The sequence below is a fragment of the Cornus florida genome, unplaced genomic scaffold (genome assembly GCF_030987335.1).
Source record: "Cornus florida cultivar Cherokee Brave unplaced genomic scaffold, ASM3098733v1 CherokeeBrave_3.0.0_Hap2_Chr06, whole genome shotgun sequence".
Taxonomy (NCBI): domain Eukaryota; kingdom Viridiplantae; phylum Streptophyta; class Magnoliopsida; order Cornales; family Cornaceae; genus Cornus; species Cornus florida.
Window position 1 is genome coordinate 87,035,739 of NW_026775576.1, and position 21,833 is coordinate 87,057,571.

The window sequence follows — 21,833 nt, forward strand, 5'->3', positions numbered from 1 at the left end:
ATCTTCATTCAAAACCTTCTTGGTTAATAATTCTAAAGAGTGTATACAAAAGATTTTCTGTTGAGGATTTTTCACAACACACCTTTTCAAATTATAGTGAGATTGTGGGGTTGTGCCTTCAAATTTGCTTGTGCTTAAGTTTTAGTATGATCCTTGTCGTCATCTTCCAGCTTGATCTATTCAACTGAATTGAGAAGCCACTAAGCCAGATGCAGACATACCTTTCCCTACTTGGATGATACAGCCCAATTGATGATCCCTTCATGTGTAAGTATGAGACTCTCACCATTTATAACTGCTGAACATACCTTTTCACTCTTGTTTTCATTTTTAAGTCTATTTCAATTTAGTAGAGTTGCTTTTTTACAATCACCAGCAAGTATCAGCAATATCAATGATATATATATATTCCTGGTAAACAAACTATATTAACAAAAGATGGAGGGGAAAGTTGCTGTCATGTTATATATGCATGCCTTGTAAACTCATACAGTTTTCTCTAGTGATGAACTAATAAAAATTCAAGATTCCATGCAACTCTTCATGAGTACTAATTAATTACAAAAGGTTGCAATTCTATATAAATTTAAATAAAACAAAAAGCCTGACAATGTTAGTCTTATTTCTGTGTATATAGTACTTGAAATGAGTTTTATCTCCAAGAAATGTGGCGCTGCTGTATAAACAGCTCACTTTGTCACATTACTAGCTTATAGTATAAACTTTGATTGTACAATATTAGTAAGAATCTATAATGTGAGAAAGTATTCAATACCCGGGGTTATTTACACGTGGTACTCTCGCCCAATCAATGGTAATGAAAACTCTCAATTTGCATGCCTTGATACAAAGAATTGAGTAGTTTTCAAGGAAAAGCATGGCTATACATATATTGGATACGGATACCACATGTATAGTACCTCCGGATATTGTATACTTTCTCAATGCGTTTATTAGCTTATGGTACTTGAGGTGAATTTTATTTCCAAGAAAGACAGCGCTAGCTGTATAATCAGCTCATTTTATTACAAAAACAATTGACTCTTACTTTGCATGTTATCGGAAATTTGTTACATCCAATATATGGGAGGTTGTGGCATTAAATCTATTGCATTTCCGCCCTAGCTAGCTAGTTGATTAATTACACCTTATGCAGTATGCCTTTTTCTTTGAATATAAAAGCACATATGAAGATTTGACATTTATAATTTCAGAAAGGAACATTTGTCTACCATGGTGTATTTTTTTCATCAGAGTTACATCAATATTTAATAACAACCTACTAGGGTATGAATGTAGAAGCATTACCTATGCTTAATTTTTCATGAACAGCTAGCTCTTGCATATATATGAAGCAATAGTGGGATGTGCAACTTATATAAAGATTTTGGCTTTAACTAACCATTTTTCAATCATAGCAGAAAAAGTTCATCTAATTTCAGTTGTATACCATCTCATGGGAAAATTATATTGGTAACCATGTAGAATATGATGGACATATGCAAATTAAGCTATTGATTACAAAAAATATGATTTTTGTGAAGTTGTGACTCGAATTTTGTTTTAGCCTGGGTAACACAACCCGATTTCGACAGAAATTTTTTTGACCCACTTTTCTCTTGCACGTCTTGGACTTGTTTAGGACTCTCTTACTAGTATATAATAAGGCGGTTTAAAATTTGGAGTGGGATATGAGAGAATACTGAATATTGCAAGAAAGAGAGTGAGGGAGAGCTAGGTTTCATGTTTTTTGGATAGCGAAATCTTTTCCCGAATCTTTACCGTAGATGTAGGTTGTTGCCAAATCACGTAAATCTTTGTGTAGCGTGTTTACTTTACGGAGACTTATGCCTCTCTTTGTGTGTGGCGTGTTTGTGATTCTTGATTGTGTTTGTGATTCTTGATTGTGTTCTTGGTTCCCGGTATTTGTTGTAACAACTTTTTTATTTTTTTTTTATTTTAATAATTTCAGCATAGTTCAAAATCTGGTGATGCAAGGGAAGTCATTGACTACTGCACAGAGATGGCTCATGGACTCCGATTCCTTAGGGTATATCTCATTTTGGTGTTGCTACAGCTAGTGCTTCTTTGTTGGTTCGTTCTGTTGATCTCACTTCGCCGTTGATCATTTGCTCATGTCTCATTCTGTAGCTTTTAATATTTGAGCTTTTGCCTATAGGCTTTGTTCCTTCGTGGTTAGAGGGGAGGGGGAAAGTGTAAGGCTTGAACACGATTTTTTGGATACGGAGAGCCTTAAATGTTTTTCTTCATGGGGGGTTCATTTTTTCCTCATGGGTACTTAAACATTAGTTTATTCGGTGTCTGTTCTATTTGTTTGGGGGAATGCGGGCACTGTCAGCCTTGATCTCACTGTGCGTACAATATATTGTCACCTCACAGGAAGTGTGTGAGCAATTGTGGCTAGCATTCCTCTCTTAATTCCTTGATAGGCTTTTGATGTATGTATTTATTTATTTTTTGGTAAGTGTTTGACGTATGGAGTATAGTCCAAGTCAAGATTGACAGGATCTTTATGAGTTGATCTATATAAGGAAGGTCGGAGGCTGGTTCAGTGTAATTTATTATTGTAGAGGCAGTTGGGTCACAAGATGGAGTTGTGTTTTCCTTTCTTGTATGAGAAATGCTAGAAGAAAGGAGCCTGACCAATTGCTACTACTACTTCACATGAAAGCAGCCAGCTTCCAAATGTACATTGGAGTGGGACGGGGCAGTTACTAGCTAGCTTTGAGTTTTGTATACCACTTAATTGAAAATGGTTCCATTGTATTTTCATTAGCCTCGTTCTTACATATTTTATTGGATTCTGTGTGCTTATGTACGAATGACAAATTTCAAATCCCATTCAACATCTTGTTTAGCACTTGTAATTCTGCAATTTTTATTGGATTATGTGTGCTTAAGGTAAATGATCGAGTTTTATAGATGTAAAGATCGAGATTTAGATGTGAAGGGAAAGAACCCCTAATTACAATAGGCCAGGTTCAAAAGCTGCTAAAACAAGTTTAGAGAGCCTAAAGCCACCAAAAGCACAAAAAAACGAAAATGCCAGCTATGCACAAAATAAAGCTGGTGAGAACAACAAATATACAAGGAAGAGCAGGTGGGGCTAGAACACCCACACACCACAGACAAGAGCAGATCTCTGTGAGAGGACCAAGAAAAGACTAGAGCCCATCAGTTCAGAAGCAACACAACAAAAAGCTAGATTGAGGAATGAGCCCTTCCTAATACTCTAGTTTTCCTCTTATCTCTATACTTCCCAGATAGAGTACACAGAGCAGGAAAACTATATCTATATATATATGTAGTCTCTGTATAGGTTCTGGGTTTTGCAGGACAAATCAATGGACATATGACGTGTGAATGCTTAAACTGAAAATGAGATGATATTTGATTTTTATTATTTTTATTATTATTTTTTCATTAATTAGATTTTTGGATGCTTCTCTAATTAGAGATTTCCATTTATGGCTAATCCTAAACAAGACATGAACATGTATTGGCACAAAAATGGGTAATCACTTTTTTTATATTCATTTTAAAAGTGATAGTACACTATACACACACACACACACACACACACATATAGATAGATAATCGATTTGTCAATTTTAATTCAAGAAGTATCCACCTGAAGCCAACGACTGCACGTGCACACCTTGGAGCACTTAATAATGAAAAGAAAAAGAAAAAAAATGTATTCTACGTGGAACACAAGAATTGAGAAATAATCAAAGAAGCCCTCCTCTTCTCTGCCCCCAAAAGTAAACCAAATATTAAGAAGAAATTCCCTTTCAAAAATAAATAAATAAATAAACCAGATAGTACCTAAATGGAAACAAATTTAAACTTTTTTTTTTTGGGGTCCAAATTAAACATGGTACAATTAAAAATTAATTTATAAAATCTTAACGTGTCATTCTTGTTCGGTGGTAAAAACTTAGTTCATAAATTCATCACGAAGTATATGGGTGCAGAAAAAATAGTATTTGAATGCACAAAACTGGTACCTTACTTATAAAAAGACAAATTGGGCACTTAAAAATAAATGCACAGTGATTTTTCATCCCCACATCAGCAATTTTAAATCCTTTCCAACAACAAAGCAGGCCTAGACGAAAGCCAATATAACCCACCCTTGTTCCAGCTACAACTTTAGTAAAGCTAGGGAAATTATCTGGTAGGTGTCATCTACATCGACATTAATGGTTTTGTTGGGATCGGAATCGGGATCGGGATCACCTGCATGTGTCTGCCAGGATTCGAACACAGCCTCATGTGTGCATACCCAATCACATTGTTCGGTCTCTTTAGAATTGATAAATGTTGGCCCACATGCTCTATATATCCAATTCTATACATGGAGTCCCTTTTTTTAAGGGACAATGTTGGTACATTTTTCAAATCCATTTAAATTCCGAGTTAGAGATAGTACCAAACATGATGATACATATAGGGCACGGAGTACCATACATTACGGAGTATTATATAATCAATATTCCCATCTGTATATAACCTACTACAAGTGATATAAATAATGTATTGCTTTACAATACATAGTATCAACTCCTCCCGTTCATGGACTTGCAATATAGTTTAGACTATAAGGTATAACCTTATCTTCTTGAGATCTTCTTCTGATACTGTTGGTGGGTTGTTACTTGCTTTTCTTTCTCCTCTTCCCCACTGTACGGGTGCATGCCCCACCTGACAGGGAGCATGAATTTTTTTTGGAGATTATATGGGCAAAAAATAGAGTTCTAGATAAATCTTAATTGAGAAAAATGTAACACAAGTATATGAAAATGGGCCCTACGCGTTGACGTGGTAGTGCCGACAGGGCCAAGATGCTAACGTGGCAGCTGGCCGGTGTATCAGCTGGCTTGGTGAGGCTGACCAGTTTTTGGTGGTGTTGGGACGGTTTGAGTTTGAACTTTCTCCTAATATAACCAGAATTGCGAAAAGGATGGTTAAATTACAAGTTTATCTTTTTACCTACCACTTAGGTTTCTTGCATACTACCAATTACCATTTATGATTATATCTTTCATATTACTATTTATAGGTTACTTATTCATCAATCGCTCACCTACCTTCAAACCTTCTCCACATTTATGTAATCTTCATATACTAATTCAATACAATATAATATTTTTTTTTTATTATTATTTTTTTAATTTCTAACATGGTTTCAGTGCTTTACGGAGTAGTCATCGTTTGGGATGGCACCATCAGCCACATTCTCGGCAGCGCTTCCGTATCCCAACCTTTAATCTCAAGTTCATAATCAGTAAAAACTTTATTTGCCCCGCCTAATCAGCTTTCAAGACACATCATCCCAATTTCACGGCAATAACGACATAATTTTGCCTCATCAGTGCTTCATCCTCAGACATACTCAATAACATTGCCAGCAGTAATGTGTCACAACAGTTGTCATGTCAGACACAACCACTAGATGCCACGTTACCTGTCAGGTCAAACACAGCCAGCAGCAGTGTCGGCAGTAATGGCACATTACTTGCTATTAAATATGATGATGTCATCATATAATTTTTTTAATAATATATTTGAAAAAAAGGAACTATGTACTGGAAAGAGAGGGGCATATATATACCCCATCATGTACAAAAAAGCAGCAGCAAATAGAGACATTAGAGCAAGGAGCTCAATCAGAAATATACTCAGGGAGCCTCCCAAGTGAGCTGGAACCATTTTGAAGTGGAGTTGATTACATCAAGGGCTAATGCTCTTTCAAGTGTGACTTCCATTTAGGCAGTCCAAATTAAATAACAAGAAGAATTAATTGCATTATTGCTGAACTCCCATTTTCAAGGTGATTTGGAATATGTGCTTTTGAATGAACAAAATTAGAAGACAATAATCATACGGAAGTTTCTAGATATATCAATGTTAATGGCACCACATGGATCCAATAATGAGGTCAAATTAAGAATAAAAAATCCCAGATGTACTTTAGTTTGTCAGATGGGAATTGGATTATAATGATCACATATATACAGTCGAGAAGCAGTGAAACACTGCTAGTTTTAATTATATAATATTCTAGGTAAGTTGCTGGTCCACCACCATGTGTGAATGAGTCGATGCAGATGAGTAGGGCATCAGTTGTACAAATGTACAGTGCCCAGAAGAAATAAGCATTTAAAAAATGTGTAATGAGGTCACCTGTTATATGAAGGGATTTCATAGAATCTTGGCATGTTATTGAAGATTTCATCTCTCTCCTTAATTCTTTGCCACCTCCATTACTGATACACCAAGAGATTGAGCAGGCCTAAAAATCTTGAATATCTATCTCTCTCTCTCTCTCTCTCTCTCTATATGATGTTTCCTTTACACCAAAGACATGAGCTGGTGTTTCAGATCCCCTCTAATATTTCAAGCCAACAACAGAAAATTCAAGAAGATCTGATCAAGGGACAAGCTTCACTGGAGGGGGAGGGCAGTAGTCCTACCAGAAGCGCTGGTAAAAGGGGGCGAAAACTATTAATTGGTATTGGAGATGATCATGATAACAAGCAGAAAAGAATTGTGCGTAAAGAGATTGAAAAGCAAAGAAGGAAAGAAATGACTGACCTTTATGCGTCGCTTCGTTCACAACTCCCTATTGAGTATATCAAGGTGAAGAGCTAGACTGTATTTTCATTATATATCCTAAACTTTTTTCCCATGTTTTAGTTTGATTTATGCCAAAAAAATTGATGAATACTTTTATCTGGTCAATACAATTGCTGTTGCTTCTTGAATGTCTCAATTAAAGACATTATACTTCCCTTCTTCTTATGACCCTCCCTCCCCCCACCTCTATCCTTCTTTCTTTGGGCTTTGGATTGTGATTTTCTTGGTTTCTATATATATATATATATATATATATATATATATATATATATATATATTCAAGATATATTCTAGGGTTATATATGTTAATGGTGTTTTAGGGAAAGCGTTCAATATCAGATCACATGCATGGAGCTGTGAATTATATAAAGCTGTTGCAGAAAAAGATCAATGAACTGAGTATCACGCGAGATAAGCTCAAGATGTTGGAAAATTCAATTGGTGTTGGTTCTGCAAGTGGAAGCTCAAATAATTGTTTGCCTAACAGTGTCATGGTTAGCCCATGCTTGGGTGGTCTGGAGATTTTGATCAGTTGTGGCTCAAGTGAGGATGTGTTCCCCCTATCAAAAGTGCTTCAACTACTGCTTCTTGAAGAAGGTCTTACTGTCATTAGTTGTGTTTCCACTAAAGCAAATGAAAGACTGCTCCACACAATTCAGTCTGAGGTAGGTAGCTAGTGCCACTGATTTATTTATAATTCATTGATTTCTAGCTAGGTTTAGGGTTTTCTTTCAAGTTACGAGTGGAAGAACATTCTTACCTCAATTTATGTACTATCCTTGCAGGTCAGCGATCCGACGTGCATTGATCTATCTGTGCTGCAGCAAAAACTGACTGATTTGATTAGCGGAAGTTAAAATTCTAGGCAACAACGTATCTGTCCTTTACCAATGAGGGTTTGAGCCCCGTAGTGGGCAATTTATGAAATGTTTGCATGAATGCTTGCCTAACCAAAAAAAATAAAAAAATAAAAAAATAAAAATGTACCTGTCTTTTGGGGACTACTCTTAGTACTATCATATATATAATCTGATCCAATTAATGCATTTGAATGAATTTTGAGCCTATGAATTGTAGCACATATCGATGTCTCATTATTTGCAGGCACTGTTTCTGAGAAACTCCAATGGAATTAAATGATGATTTTCTGATCTTCAATCAAAACTTTCTCGGTTAATAGTTCTAAAGTGTGTACAAAAGATTTTCCATTAAGGATTTTTCACAATGCACCTTTGCAAATTATAGAGTGATCGAGATTGTGGAGTTGTTCCTTCGCTTATGCTAAGTTTTAGTATGCTTCTTGTCCTCATCTTCCAGCTTAATCAATTCAACTGTATTGAGAGGCCAGATGCAGACATATCTTTCTCTACTCGGAGGGTACAGCCACTTTGATAAAACCCATTCGTAAGTAGACTATCACAATTTATAAATGCTGAACAAATTTGTTCAGTAGAGTTGCTTTATTACATTCACTGGAAAGTAGATTTTTTATTTATTTATTTTTTTTGTTGGTTACTTTGTTGCTGTCATGTTATATGCCTAGCTTGTAAACTTATATAGAAAACTCAACCGATAAACTAACATAATCACATATAATAAAAGTTCATGATTCTTTCGCAACTCTTCATGAGTTCTGATTAATCACAAAAGGTTGCAATTCTATATAGATTTAAATAGTAATAATAAAGAAGACAATATATATTAGTCTTATCTCTGTATAGTAAGAAAGGTGGCGCTGCTGTATAATCCAGCTTCACATTACTTAATTATAGTCTTATACAAGTTATCTTTCTTTAATTTCCTTTGTTTTGATCTGGTTCCAGATTTTGTAGCTAGTTTGGCTTTCACTTTTGTGCCTTGAGCTTTTGGTTCCCCTTGTTTTGATTGTTTGCATTACTTAATTATAGTCTTATACAAGTTATCTTTCTTTAATTTCCTTTGTTTTGATCTGGTTCCAGATTTTGTAGCTAGTTTGGCTTTCACTTTTGTGCCTTGAGCTTTTGGTTCCCCTTGTTTTGATTGTTTGCTCCAATTTAATAGATTTTCAAATTAGAGAAAGAAATAAAAACTTTGATTGTACAATGTTAGTAAGAACCTATATATAATGTTGTATTTGCGTATGTTAGTTGAGGTGAATTTTTGAATTTAAAGAAAATTAATATTGTATTGATTAAGAGAAAGGACTCTTACTTTCCATGTTATTGGAATTTTGTTATGGGAGGTTGTGGCATTAAATCTCTTATTGGCAGCATGCATTTTTCTTTGTATATAAAAGCACATATGAAGAAGATATGATCACACTTAGAATTTCAGAAAGGAACATTTGTTGATGATGTTTTATTTTCATCAGAATTACATTAATATTTAATAACAACATACTTGGGTATAAATGTAGAAGCTAGCATCACCTATGCTTAATTATTCATGACCACCTAGCTCTTGCATATATATGAAGCAGTTGTCGTTGCTCATTTGCTCATGGCTCATTAGCTTTTAATGTTTGAGCTTGCCTATGATCGAGGCCTTGTTTGTTCCTTGAAGGACTAGTTTGTACATTTATACCTTAGTCAATGCTACTCACCCAATTTATTACCTTAAAAAAAACAATTTCAGCATATTATATATTGTCATGAAAGGAATACTTCTCCCTTTGAGAATGTCATTTGATCTCTATTTGATTTTTTTTTTTTTGACACCTCCTCCCTGATTTAGAAAGTTTTAAGCTGCTCAAGTTCCTAGGTTTTTTATTTATTTATTTTTATTTATTTATTTATTTTTTTGTGTTTGGAGGAATGATAGCGACAAGCGTGCATTGTCTGCCTTAGTCTCACTATGAAACTCACACCATTTGATGAGAAATTTTAGGTAGCTGGTTCGGGACTCGGCTAATTACAAGACGATAAATTTATTTAGTTTTTTGGTTGGTTGCATGACATCTTGTGATTTGGTTGGACCACATAGTCCAAAACTATCTAATATAATTTCTCTCATTTGACATAATAGTCGCCAAGCAAAGGGCGTGCAATTGTCAGTAAAATTCCTCTTTTACTTGATAGGCCTTCGATGTCTCCTAGATTTTATTTTGGTCCCCAATCACTGGGTATATGAGTTAATGTTTATAGGGAAGGAGGGTGGTTCAGTGTGCTTTGCAACCCTAATTTGCATTTAGTAAAAGAGAGTTTAATCCATACAATCAAGCACTACTCACAGCTGTTTGGAAATTTTAGTGTCAATTGGTTGTTTGCAGCACCAGTACTGAAGATTACTACTTCACATGAAAGTAGCCAGCTTCCAAATGTACATTGGAGTGACAATATTCACTAGCTTTGAATGATCTGAAAATTTGAAAATATTTTATTCATTTAACATAGGGTCATGCATTTAATTTGTAGATCCGGAGTTGGACATCCATCTCATGCAAATGAAAATGGTTCCGTTGTATTTTGTATAGCATTTGACACCAAACCATTCCATTGAACCCTCAAGTATCATTTTCATTGCCCTTGTTCTTCAATACTTAATGGGTTTTTTTGTGCTTAGTGTCAGAATGACAAATTCCAGATCCCAATCAACATCTTGTTTACCTTTTACTCTGCAATTTGTTGTGTGAAATTTAGCTTACCATGAGTTAATTAGAGCCTATGGTTGTCATGTGTATAATAATAGCTAGGCCTCAATTTTTATTTATATTTTTTCATAAGTTGTGAGTTGTATAGATGTAAAGAGATTTACATTTGAACTGTGAAGAGGCCAAAGCCATAAAAAAAATTAAAAAAAAAAAAAAAAAAAACAGCATCTATGAACAAAAGCTGCTTAGAACAACAAATACCACAAAGTAGAACAGCTAGGGCTAGAACACCCACACCACAGAAAAGAGCAGATCTCAAAGAGGACAATGAAAAGACTAAAGGAGGCATCAGTTACTGATGAGCATTAATACTTCTGCCAGCAGTCTGCATCTGATAGAGTAATTGTTTATGGACATAACAGCATATAGAGCTTGAGGAATGAGCCCCTTCCAAACACTCTAGGGTACAAAAGCTTGTACGTTGATGAAGACTTGGCCTAAATTAATGTTTGTCATGTATAAAGAATTACAGCCTGCCACCTATTTAAATAGGCCTCAATATGAAGAAGAGTCTATGACTCTATGACTGGACGCTTTTTGGTTCAAGTAACCAACACCTATATATATACCTATATACTCCATATATATATATTATACTATTATATGTAGCCTCTGCATCCATTGTAATATCTTCTTGATTTTGTTGTCATCTTGCTTTGTTTCTTTAGGGATGTCAACAGCCGGATTTAGTCACCGGACACCAACTTATCTCACAAATAAATTATTTTTCTTCATGCATTTTGTGGGGGTGGGGGGTTGTTAAAATAACAATTTAAACTTATAAAAATGGTGGGGAAAGGGGTGTTAAAATAACAATTTAAACTTAATATCATAAAAATTTCAAATTATCATAAGAAATCGGCGTGTTTAGAATTTGACAGGTTAAAATTTTTTTTTCTTAACCCACCCCCTAACTCTATTAGAATGATTCCAAATTCATCCCTATAAGAATAAGAAAGTGTGTAAGTAATGCATAGACGGCCGGGTTAAATTGGCATCCTTGTTGCTCCCGATGATCTGAGTTTTTTTTTTTTAATAGATAAGCTTGTATATAAAAAGGGAAATATTTACAAAGTCTGGACACAGCAAGCCTATAGGTCACAGTAGACCAAGGCATCACAAAAGTTACAATAATAACCAAGCAATTGCTGAACAAAAGACACTCTAAACCAGACTCATCCACACATTGAGTGACATGACATTGTAAGCTAATCAATTAGAAACCAAGATGTGAGCATGCTACAAAATACACTCTAAACCAGACTCATCCACTGTAGTAGAGAAGGAGGGGTGAAGTAATTTGAAGTGTGACTCAGTGAAGCACAAGGCAACCATTCAGTCACATTTTTTATTCATCAATATATTCACTTATTATCACAAAAAAAAAACAAAAAAGGTTTAGGTCAAATCATGAGTGGAATAAGACGAGTGAAAGCCCAAACTGAAAATGAGATGGTATTTGTCTTCTTGCATAAGCTTTTTGAAAAAACAGCAGATAGGCATGTTACATGGACGACTAAATCTTAAACAAGATGTGAACATGCATAGGTAGAAAATTGGGTAAATAAGTTGATATATTCATTTAAAACTCATGATGTTACACTATAAATCATTAATATGTCAATTTTAATTCAAGAACAATCCTCCTCAAGTCAACGACTCCACCACCAGCTTGGAGTTAATAATTAAAGAAAAGGAAAAACAAATGTGTTCCACGTTGAACACAAAAACTGAGAAATAATAAACGTGAGCCAAAAAAAAAGTGTTTTCGTACCAGTTTTACACTAAAAAGTCGGCTTCTTGGTTACACATGCAATCAATCATTTTTCGTCAACAGGAAGTTCGACAAAAATGTTGAACCAGTCTCCCTAGCTCTGCGCCAAAAAGTTAACCAAACAGTAAGAGGAAATTTCCTTATAAACCCATAAAAAAAGGAAGAATAAAAGAAATATATATACACACACACAATTACTTGCGCATTTCATTGCCCCAAGTCAATGAGACCTTGACTTGGATAACAATTTCATTTACCAACATCATACCTCAAAATTCATTCCGGTCAAAAAGTTTCAAATATAATTGTTTGAAATTATTATTATTATTATTATAAAAAAAAAAAAAAAAAAAAAGGTTGCTAGACCTAGACAGTACCAAACAGTAATCACTTGATCCGTGTAGGTGGGAACTGGACACATTGACCACGTTAGTTGACCAAAAGCACAACTGTTGATGTGAATGGGTTCTTAATTTAAGAAATAATTAGATAGTCACGTATTATGAGTTGAATAAAGTTAGACATATTACCTAATTACATGCAATTAAACTGAGAGAAATACAATACCACACATTACAATATTAAATTATTGATGCAAAATTATTAATTCTAGGATGCAACAATGATATAAATTTGTTGTTTTTATATTTTTTATTTAAAAGTGTGACAGTGCTACATCTTAATGTAATATACCATGAAATATGTATGTAATACTTAAATCTAATGGCACCCTAATATAATTAATTTTTTTTCTCTTTATTTTCTCATTGATATCTCAAAATCTAAGAGCTTTGTATGTGGTAGTTTTTGTCCCCTTACTATATATTACTTCCCTAGTTTTAAGTTTCTTACGTTAAACTTATAAAAAGTAAATATCACATATTGTGGACCCACTATAAACATATTTGATAATTCATTTACTACTAATATAATTGAAAAATATTAAAATCTATCCTCTTAAAAAGTTAGATTCTTAAAAAGGGACATTTAATTTGAAATGGAAGGAGTAATAGTCACAATATATAATAGAGTAGGGTATATCTTGTATGAATCAAAATTCTCAAAAGCTATTACATAATCTCCAACACTTGTGTGCGTATGTTTAAAATAAATACATTATTAACAGCTCCTGATTAAATAAATGCAATATCCTATATATAATAGCATTTTCAAGAATGGATAAAAAGAAGAGGGACATAAATCTAAGAGAAAAGTTGTATACTCCATCCGTCTTATATATAATTTTTGTTAATCTTTATATTTTGAGATGTACCAAAATACATGTCTTATTTTAAAAATGGATGTACTATTTTTTATAATATTCCCAAACTATCAATTTGACATTAATGAGATTAACAAATGCACTAATTTTTTATTTTTTTTTTCTTTCTAATTAGTACTGACACACATGTCTCTTCTGATACTTGAACCCTGACCTCCCTTTGGGAGGTAAGGGGTTGATACCACTAGGTCACTGCCAGTTGGTACAAATGCACTAATTAGGAAGTACTGCTTTATCTTTAGTAAGGATAAATTTGAAATTTTGCTCTTATCAAGACAATAAAATGTATTAAAAGTCCACTTTCGTAAAAAGTTGGATTTCCAAAACAGCCCAAATTTTTTGGAATGGAGGGAGTATCATTTATTAGGACGTTTGCCCTTTTTTTTCTTCCCTATTTGATACTACATTTGCCCTTATTTATACATGCCAACACCACTACTACCTTTCGCAGCCACCTTCCAACACCACCACCTACACCACCACCGCTTTCCATATCTACCACCATCTACCATCGCCATTGCCATCATTTATTATTAAAAAGATTATAGAAGAATGTCATTTTATTAATTTACTAAGAGAGATAATTTGGAGAATTCAATTTTAAATTTTAAATTGTCCAACCAAATACTAGAATGATTATTAACATTTAATTTCTTTCATATTTACAACTAAACAATAAAATTAGAATAGTCATTCCACTTCATTCATATTCTCATTACATTCCTGCACACCAAGATTGAAATAGAATAAATTAAGATTTTCTTAATATATATATAATATTATTGAATATAAAATAAAATATAAGGACAAAATTATAATTTATCACTTTAAAGTGGGCAAAGTAACCTTTCTCCATCGCCACCTCATAACTACGTGAATTTTTACTCTAAATTTTCATTTCTCCCCTAAAGTCATTTAACCTCTCCCTTGAATGTTCTAAAACAGGTGGAGATATTTTGTCATCCCGGCTCAAACCAAAGATCAAAGAAGAAACGTTCAAGTTTCAACTAATAAATCATCAACCTAATTGACATGGGACAAGCAGGAACGCGCTGTAAGCAATGTTTTATTCGGCTATTTTTTTCAAGAATTCGAAAAATGTAAATGGTTTTTTAAATTACAAAAGACTCCTCTTTGTCTTGTCTTGTTAGCTCCATGTACTTGTCTTGTTTCCCATTTTGGGCTTATACAATTGTAGTTTTTTTTTCGATAATTGTTTATACAATTGCAGTTACTTTATATATATACACAATTCCTTGACATTTCCAAAAGTACATAAATTTCATGACTAGGATTGGCAATATACAATTGCAAAAACATGTACAAATACAATAATACCTCATGCGTAAGCTGATGGATTATAATATCTTCCATAATTGAGCCGTTATCTTAAGAAACATATTTATTAACTATTGCTTGTCTCTCTAAAGTTAATTAAGATATATATTAATAATTTATTCTATCACAGTAATAATGTCATGAGACATACTTAGTATCAAATCACCATAGCACACGTCTCTCCTTGTGTGAAGAGCACACAATGCGTAATTAAAGAACATATAATAAATATGTGTGAGTGTATATATATATATATATATATATGTATAGAGAGAGAGAGAGAGAGATAGAGAGAGATTGCAGAATGCCTTTTTTATTCACAAAACACACTCCCACGCAGTACATATGTATGCCATATATATAGGTGTTGCACTTGGTTTCCCAAAGAAGCCACAAATGAAATCTTCTCATATAAGCTAAATATGGTTATGTCATGGATGACATACATATATTGTGGGCCCTACTTCCATTATATATTATATATATAACAGAACAATCTTACTTTCACACTTGTACATATATTATTTTTAGCTTTGTACATTTATTATTTTGAAATTGTAAATATGCCCCATCTCAAAATTTTCAAATAAATAAAAAAAGCTCTCAAGTTTTAATGATTCTTATTAGCTTTTACTTTTCTTAGTTTTAGATCCATTTGGTCCTTTTTTTTTTTTCTACTCTCTCAAACTCTCTTTTAACGGTCTAACACAAAAAGTGAAATGAGAGAATTTTAGAAGTCATAGTCGACCATGACTGACCTTAAAGTCTATACACAAGAAATGCTAATCCATTCTTTTCACTCATTCCATTGGTTGTGCAAAGTTGAATTTTCTTTTAAATAAAAAGAAATACAAAAGAAGTAGATTTTTTTGTTAAAATATTGTATATATAATGATATTGATAATAAGACATTTGTGCAATTCTTTTTGAAGACATTAGACTTTGTATTTATTAGTTCAATTCAAAATTTTTTTATCTTTATTATTTTTAAAATTATTCTGTCCCCATTAGAGAAATTTTTTTGACTCCACCACCGTACTATAGCCTTGGTGTGATTTAGCATTAGTATATTTTCTCTCAGGAACACACATAACGCAAGTGTATAAACGAATAATATTTTCCTTCACACGGATGGAAGTAACCTTCTCAAACCACGGATGTGGTAGGATGATGACAAGATGATACTGTAATTTTTAAAAAAAAATTTAATATGTATAGGAAAAAATATATCAAAATCTTAATTTTCTCTCTTTTACAAAATTGTTTTTTTTTTTTTTTTTAATTATTGATAAGAATATACTCCATTTTATAATTTTAGGAACTCAAAGTCTCGCTATTCACTTTAGAAGGTACATAATATCATAAAGGTACAAAACATTTGGTTTCCCCTTAAATCACACAATTTTTCTCAACAGATGTTACTTTCACACTTAGAACGCTTATACTCTGCGCGCACTCTGTCTCAAATTTTTACTACTTATGATTTAATTCTGTCACTCTTGCTTTCGCTCCCATTTTCACTTTATGTGACTTAAATTTCCTCTACGCCATTTAAAATTTATTAAAATTAACACATAATTGGTCGGTGTAGGAGAGGTCTCTCCTCACCCACGTCCACACAGGTATTATTAAGTGTGAAATTCCGAAACTTCACCATGAAAGTGTGAACTAAAATGGTGGGTTGCGGCCTAACAAAAGTAAAGTGCCCACATAATAGATAATAAAATTAATGACTCTGGTGGGGTCACTACTACTCTCACCTTTTCCATGGAGAAATTGTAAAGTATATTGGAATCCTAGGCCCATCGAAGATCACACAGTACTCTATATACCCTAACCCACCCTCTCATCGTCTTCTCATACATATATATATATCAATTGTCACACATAGACTAGCTAGCTAGAATTTAATTGAAGCTTGATTAAATTTTCTTCCCTAATGTTTCCTTTTCACCATAGTACTACTGATCACGAACTCTCGCAGATCTGCTCTACTATCCACCAACAACATGACAACCAACAAGATCTGATTCTTGATTTTGATTCTGTACCCGGCAGCAGTAATCTTACCAACAACATCATCAACACTTCTTCGGACCACAACAATGTTGTGGATACTAATGTTAATGACAAGAAAATCATGCGTAGGGACATCGAAAGAAAAAGAAGGAAGGAGATGAGTGATCTTTGTGCTACACTCCGATCTCAGCTTCCTCTTCAATATATCAAGGTGAGGAAATTTTATATATATATATATATATATATATGTTCTCCCTATTATTAAATTTATGCATTAGACCATGAATTTTATTTGAGATAGAAATTGCTTACTAACATATTGTAGAAGCCTACTGGTTTGTGTTACTTTGCCAAGAAATGAGTGATCTTGGGGCAATTCAGAATTGGTCACCCTCTCTCTATGTCTATCCATCTGTATGCGTTTGTGTGGTGGTGGAACTGTATTTTTTGTTTTTTAGGGTTTTTATTGATGGTTTTTTTTTTTCCTTCAGGGAAAGCGTTCACTAACTGATCACATTAGCGAGGCAACGAATTATATAAAACACCTGGAGAAGAATATTGAGGAAATGAGTGGGATGAGAGATGAGCTAAGAAAGAAGTCGAGTTCAAGTGCTTTAAGCTCGGAAGATGGAAGCTCAAGTCAGTGTGTCATGGTCTTCCCTTGTTTGGGAGGAGTGAAAATTGTGTTCAATAGTGGCTTCAATGAGGAAAGATTGCATCTATCAAGGGTGATGAAAGTTCTGCTTGAAGAGGGGCTTAGTGTCATTACTTGTGTTTCTACCAAAGTAAATGAAAAGTTACTCCACACTATAGAGTCTGAGGTACCAATATCACCCAAATAACTCATTTATTGATTGCAAATTTTAGGGTTTTGTGTGTGTGTGTATGTGTGTGATTAAGTTGATATATATATGGATATTGCGAGAGAAACCTTGAAATCTTTCATTAATGTTACCTCACTGCAGGTCAAGGATTTGACATGCTTCAATTTATCTGAGCTGCAAAGAAAACTAAATGATGCTGTAAATATTGGTCCTTGAGAGAAATTTGTAAGTGCCACTATCATGGAGATCGATTAATTTCTGCACTGAACATGATAAGAGTATTGATCGAACATTAGCCCACATGGATCAAGAGTCAGGTTAATTTTGTGATCATTTTTCTCGTCCATGCATGCAGGTTATCTATAGCTAGGAGTTCTATTTTAGCTTGAATTAATGCATTCATTGTGGCAGGTTTTTTATGATGATCATGTTTGACATGTGATGTTGCAGTCTTTGCTGGTTTTGCTTTTTTTGAAGCCTCTTTGTAAAATTATGTGTGGAATGCCCAAAGAAATTAATGGTTGAGCCTAAAACAAGTACTTGTGCCTATTTTCGCATTTGCAAGTAGTGAGTTTTGTGTTGTACTGGTTTAATTTACATTGTCATGCACCTCTTTAAATGGTTTTAAAATGATCTGATATACTAGATCTTCACATATATTCAATTTTCGTTAATCTAGATTTGAATCTAAAAATTTGTGTCAGTATATTCATTCTGGGACTCAAATCCTATCCAAAGAAACAATGGTCCGTTCCATCCAGTTATGAATCAAGGCACTAACTAGATGGAACGGAACCGGAGAGAATTTTGTTCCATTCATTATGTCCTTCCCAACTTTCTCGAATAACTAGACCATGCTAGGTAATGATCCCTTTTATGTAATTTTTGTAGGACTTCTGACAGATTGGAAGCTAAATTGAGAATTGTGCTAAAGCAATTAGCAATCACAGCTTGTAGATAAGCTGAAATATTATTAATGTTTGGGTAAATCTGCTCTGCAACACATCTATAAATATACTAGCAAAGAAATATCACAAGGACAGCCCAATTTGAAATTATCTCTAAAAATTATGAAATAAATAAATAAATTTTGAAAGAATTACAATGGAATTTGTTAATAAAAAATAAGATATATAGAAAGAAAAAAAATCAGCTAAATCCGATTCTTATTCGACCACTTACAAAATTCTCAAACTATGAAATTTGTTTGAGAATAAAATTTGGCCGAAAAGTGACGTACATCATGAACCGAAGTTCGTATAATTATCATTGGACCAAATCTGAATGGGAATGGATCTCCAAGAGTTGAAACAGGTTCATCAAACTGCACCGAAAAACATGTCAGCCCCTCCATTAGTATTTCAGCGGTCCAAACGGTTCCCATAAGTGCCCACAACATGTTCTACATCAACTTCCATTCTGTTAAAAGAGTTGCTTATACACACTATGGAGACTTCAACCCTTGACCTTAACATTAGAAGGCAGGGAAGTACCACTAAGCTACAAACTTTGGTAGTTAAAGTTTTTTTTTTTTTTGTTAAACTTTGGTAGTTAAAGTTGCTTATACTATATACCTTTGTTGAATTTTTTTATTAATTTCCTTTTGTGTGTTTGTGTCAACAGTGGAGTTTGGAATAATTTGATTAGTGTTATTAACCTTAAGAAGAGCAACAGACTATATTAATAGCTGAAATTATCACATTGCAATATGAAAAATGATACTCATGCTGAATTTTTTATATTTTTATGATACACAAGCAGCATGTCACAAAAATTTTAATGCCTTTACTCAATTTCATCTTTTATTACATGAATTAAATGGATTGAAACTAAAGTCAATGGATTAGGTTGAATCGTTTATTACATGAATTATAAAGTGTTTGAGCATTTGATCTATTGACTCCAATTTCAATGGTAACATTGAACAATTTACTGTAATGGAAATCAATCGATGAAGAGGCCTCACTTTATGAAACCAAATAAAACTTAGCATAATCATAATCTATGGCTGAAGTCATAATCTCTGATGCAATCTTTCATATATTTTTTTTTACTTTTTATTGTGTATTAAGGTGAGATAGACCCACAGTTATTTTTTGGGATAGGTAACAAAAAAAGGAAAAGATGACCATGTCCCACATTACTCTTTGCAATAATATGTTCAATCCTAATCCTATGATGGAATTTTTCTTAATTGCCTCTCTCAAAGATTAATTTGATGTTGAAGTATCACCTATATTAATTATCCATGGAATAGAGAATAATCCCATTGTCTCTAATGAAAATTTAGTCAAAGTTGCATGGTAGATCACAGCCTGTACTTGCATTGTTTTGTGAAAACTTCTTCGAAGTACTGAAGCTACAATTTCTTAATAGTTCAGATTGATTTACAAAATCTTTGTAGAACATAATTTAATTGGTTTCCAGAATACACTGGGTTTTTTTTCCCCTTAGTTGTCTCTCCTCTCACCTAATTTACTCAGTGTCATGATCAGTTTAATGGTGATTGGTGATCAGTTTTTTCTGCATTGACTTTTTAATCAGTACTTAGTGATAAGCATATAAATTTCCTATGGAAGGGTTGGTAGACTTCATTACTACTTGATTTGGAGGTTGTTTTGGTTCCATCTTATTTTGCTTGAACCATCTTTGCAGCAACCATGATTTTCCATATATATGCTCTTCGATCATATAAAATAGAGAAAAATTAGTAAAAAGGGCACAAGCTAGGTTCTGTTATTCCAGGTCTACAAAGGTTTAGATGTGCTCGGTATTACCTTCGCATGCTAATGTTTTTTGTTTTAAACCCGTGACCTCTGAATTAGGAGGAAAAAAAACTTTAAAAGAACAGAAGTGACTAATGTTACTAATCACATGGATAGTTACTCAATAATCATAATGGTAGAGAAAACTAATTAATTTAAGGTCATCTTCGGAATTCTTAATTTGCATATTTGATCCATTCTTTAAACTTCTAAAATTTAAGTGTCTAGGTAAAGAAATCACTATTTGTGAAAAAAAAGAAAAAAAATCCAACAATTTCCAAATCTCTGAATTAACCTCCTTTTTATTATTTTTTAGATGTAAATAAGTTTATATTCCCCTTGTTCTATTGTATTTGTTTTTTTTATATACTTGTCTAACTTACCCCCAAAAAAAAAAAAAAAAAAAAAAAAATCCACACACACACACACACACATACTGTTATATATTTGAACTTCCCCCAATTTGAATGGAACATTTGGCTGTCAACTAGAAATTTAGAACTAGCCTTGCATGGGGTACCTAATCTCGTGGCAAAAGTATAGAGAAGGATATATTTATCATATAATCTGATTTTCTTGGAAAGAGAAAATCCGGAAAGAGACATACTCCTATAATCCATCCAACAATAAGTCTACCAACTCCCAACTTTTCTTGGTATTCAAGATATTTTTATACATACACATATCACATATGACATACTGTAATGTATGTGTATATAATAAGGAGACACACACGAGGGACCAGAAATATATACAAAAGAAGAATAAAGATATCATATGACATAATGGAAAGTTGAGAAGATTGTATGGGTTGAGATGCTATCCACTCCAATAGTAATCTTCTTATTTCTTCTCAATCTTTTGGGCGCCTTATACAGTTATACATATATACATATAACACATGTATATAAAATGGACCCAGACACATATACAGGTGACCAGAAATATATATACAAAAGAAGAAAGATATCATATGAAATAATGTAAAGTTGAGAAGATTATATGCGTTTGATCGAGATGCTATCCACTCCAATAGTAATCTTGTCATAATTTCTTCTCAATCTTTTGGCCAGCCTACCCAAGATTTAGGTATATAAAATATTTAGATACTCTCTGCCATGACTCTATTCATGTAACCAACAAATTGGAATTAAAATCAAAATAAATTACTAAGATCTACGGAATATAATATCGGTCGTCGGTGGTTCAGGCACGAGGACTCAACAAGTACAATTTCTTTAGAGTCTATTTAGTATTAACAATAAGGTTGTACTTGATAAAATACTGTTTTTGCAACTCAGACCTCAATTCAGAGTCCGATATGTATAACTTGGTGAGTAAGATGCTCACTATATGGATCGAACCTGTACCTGTTTTTAAGGAGGAAATGTTATACCAACTGAACAATTGACTCCGTAAATTGTCAGCAGTGTTCTCATCTTTTCAAAGAAATCTTGAAAAATTATGGTAGTGTGTGGTTGAATTACCATTCTATTGATAATGGGCAAATATACTGGCCCCAAACAACCGTGCAAAATGT

At 33.3% G+C, this 21,833-nt stretch overlaps 2 protein-coding genes across 2 annotated transcripts; both read left to right on the forward strand.

The window, feature by feature from the left end:
- Positions 1-6,235: 6,235 nt before the first annotated feature.
- Positions 6,236-7,735, forward strand: LOC132314506 (transcription factor bHLH118-like). Its single transcript, XM_059813365.1, has 3 exons — positions 6,236-6,666; positions 6,984-7,328; positions 7,449-7,735. Exons 1-3 carry the CDS (start codon positions 6,367-6,369, stop codon positions 7,518-7,520), a joined length of 717 nt encoding a protein of 238 aa, XP_059669348.1. The 5' UTR covers positions 6,236-6,366; the 3' UTR covers positions 7,521-7,735.
- An 8,787-nt stretch (positions 7,736-16,522) lies between these two features.
- LOC132314993 (transcription factor bHLH36-like) lies at positions 16,523-18,133 on the forward strand. The gene is made up of 3 exons (XM_059813751.1): positions 16,523-16,915; positions 17,196-17,525; positions 17,670-18,133. The coding sequence occupies exons 1-3, from the start codon at positions 16,625-16,627 to the stop codon at positions 17,742-17,744; spliced, it is 696 nt and encodes a 231-aa protein (XP_059669734.1). The 5' UTR covers positions 16,523-16,624; the 3' UTR covers positions 17,745-18,133.
- Positions 18,134-21,833: the final 3,700 nt, after the last annotated feature.

Bases quoted from the DNA above. Each gene is read 5' to 3' on its own strand.
- LOC132314506 (XM_059813365.1), top strand. From the start codon at position 6,367: ATGATGTTTCCTTTACACCAAAGACATGAGCTGGTGTTTCAGATCCCC. The intron at 6,667-6,983 runs GTGAAGAGCTAG...ATGGTGTTTTAG, and splicing joins TCCCTATTGAGTATATCAAG to GGAAAGCGTTCAATATCAGA. The intron at 7,329-7,448 runs GTAGGTAGCTAG...CTATCCTTGCAG, and splicing joins TCCACACAATTCAGTCTGAG to GTCAGCGATCCGACGTGCAT.
- LOC132314993 (XM_059813751.1), top strand. From the start codon at position 16,625: ATGTTTCCTTTTCACCATAGTACTACTGATCACGAACTCTCGCAGATC. The intron at 16,916-17,195 runs GTGAGGAAATTT...TTTTTCCTTCAG, and splicing joins TTCCTCTTCAATATATCAAG to GGAAAGCGTTCACTAACTGA. The intron at 17,526-17,669 runs GTACCAATATCA...ACCTCACTGCAG, and splicing joins TCCACACTATAGAGTCTGAG to GTCAAGGATTTGACATGCTT.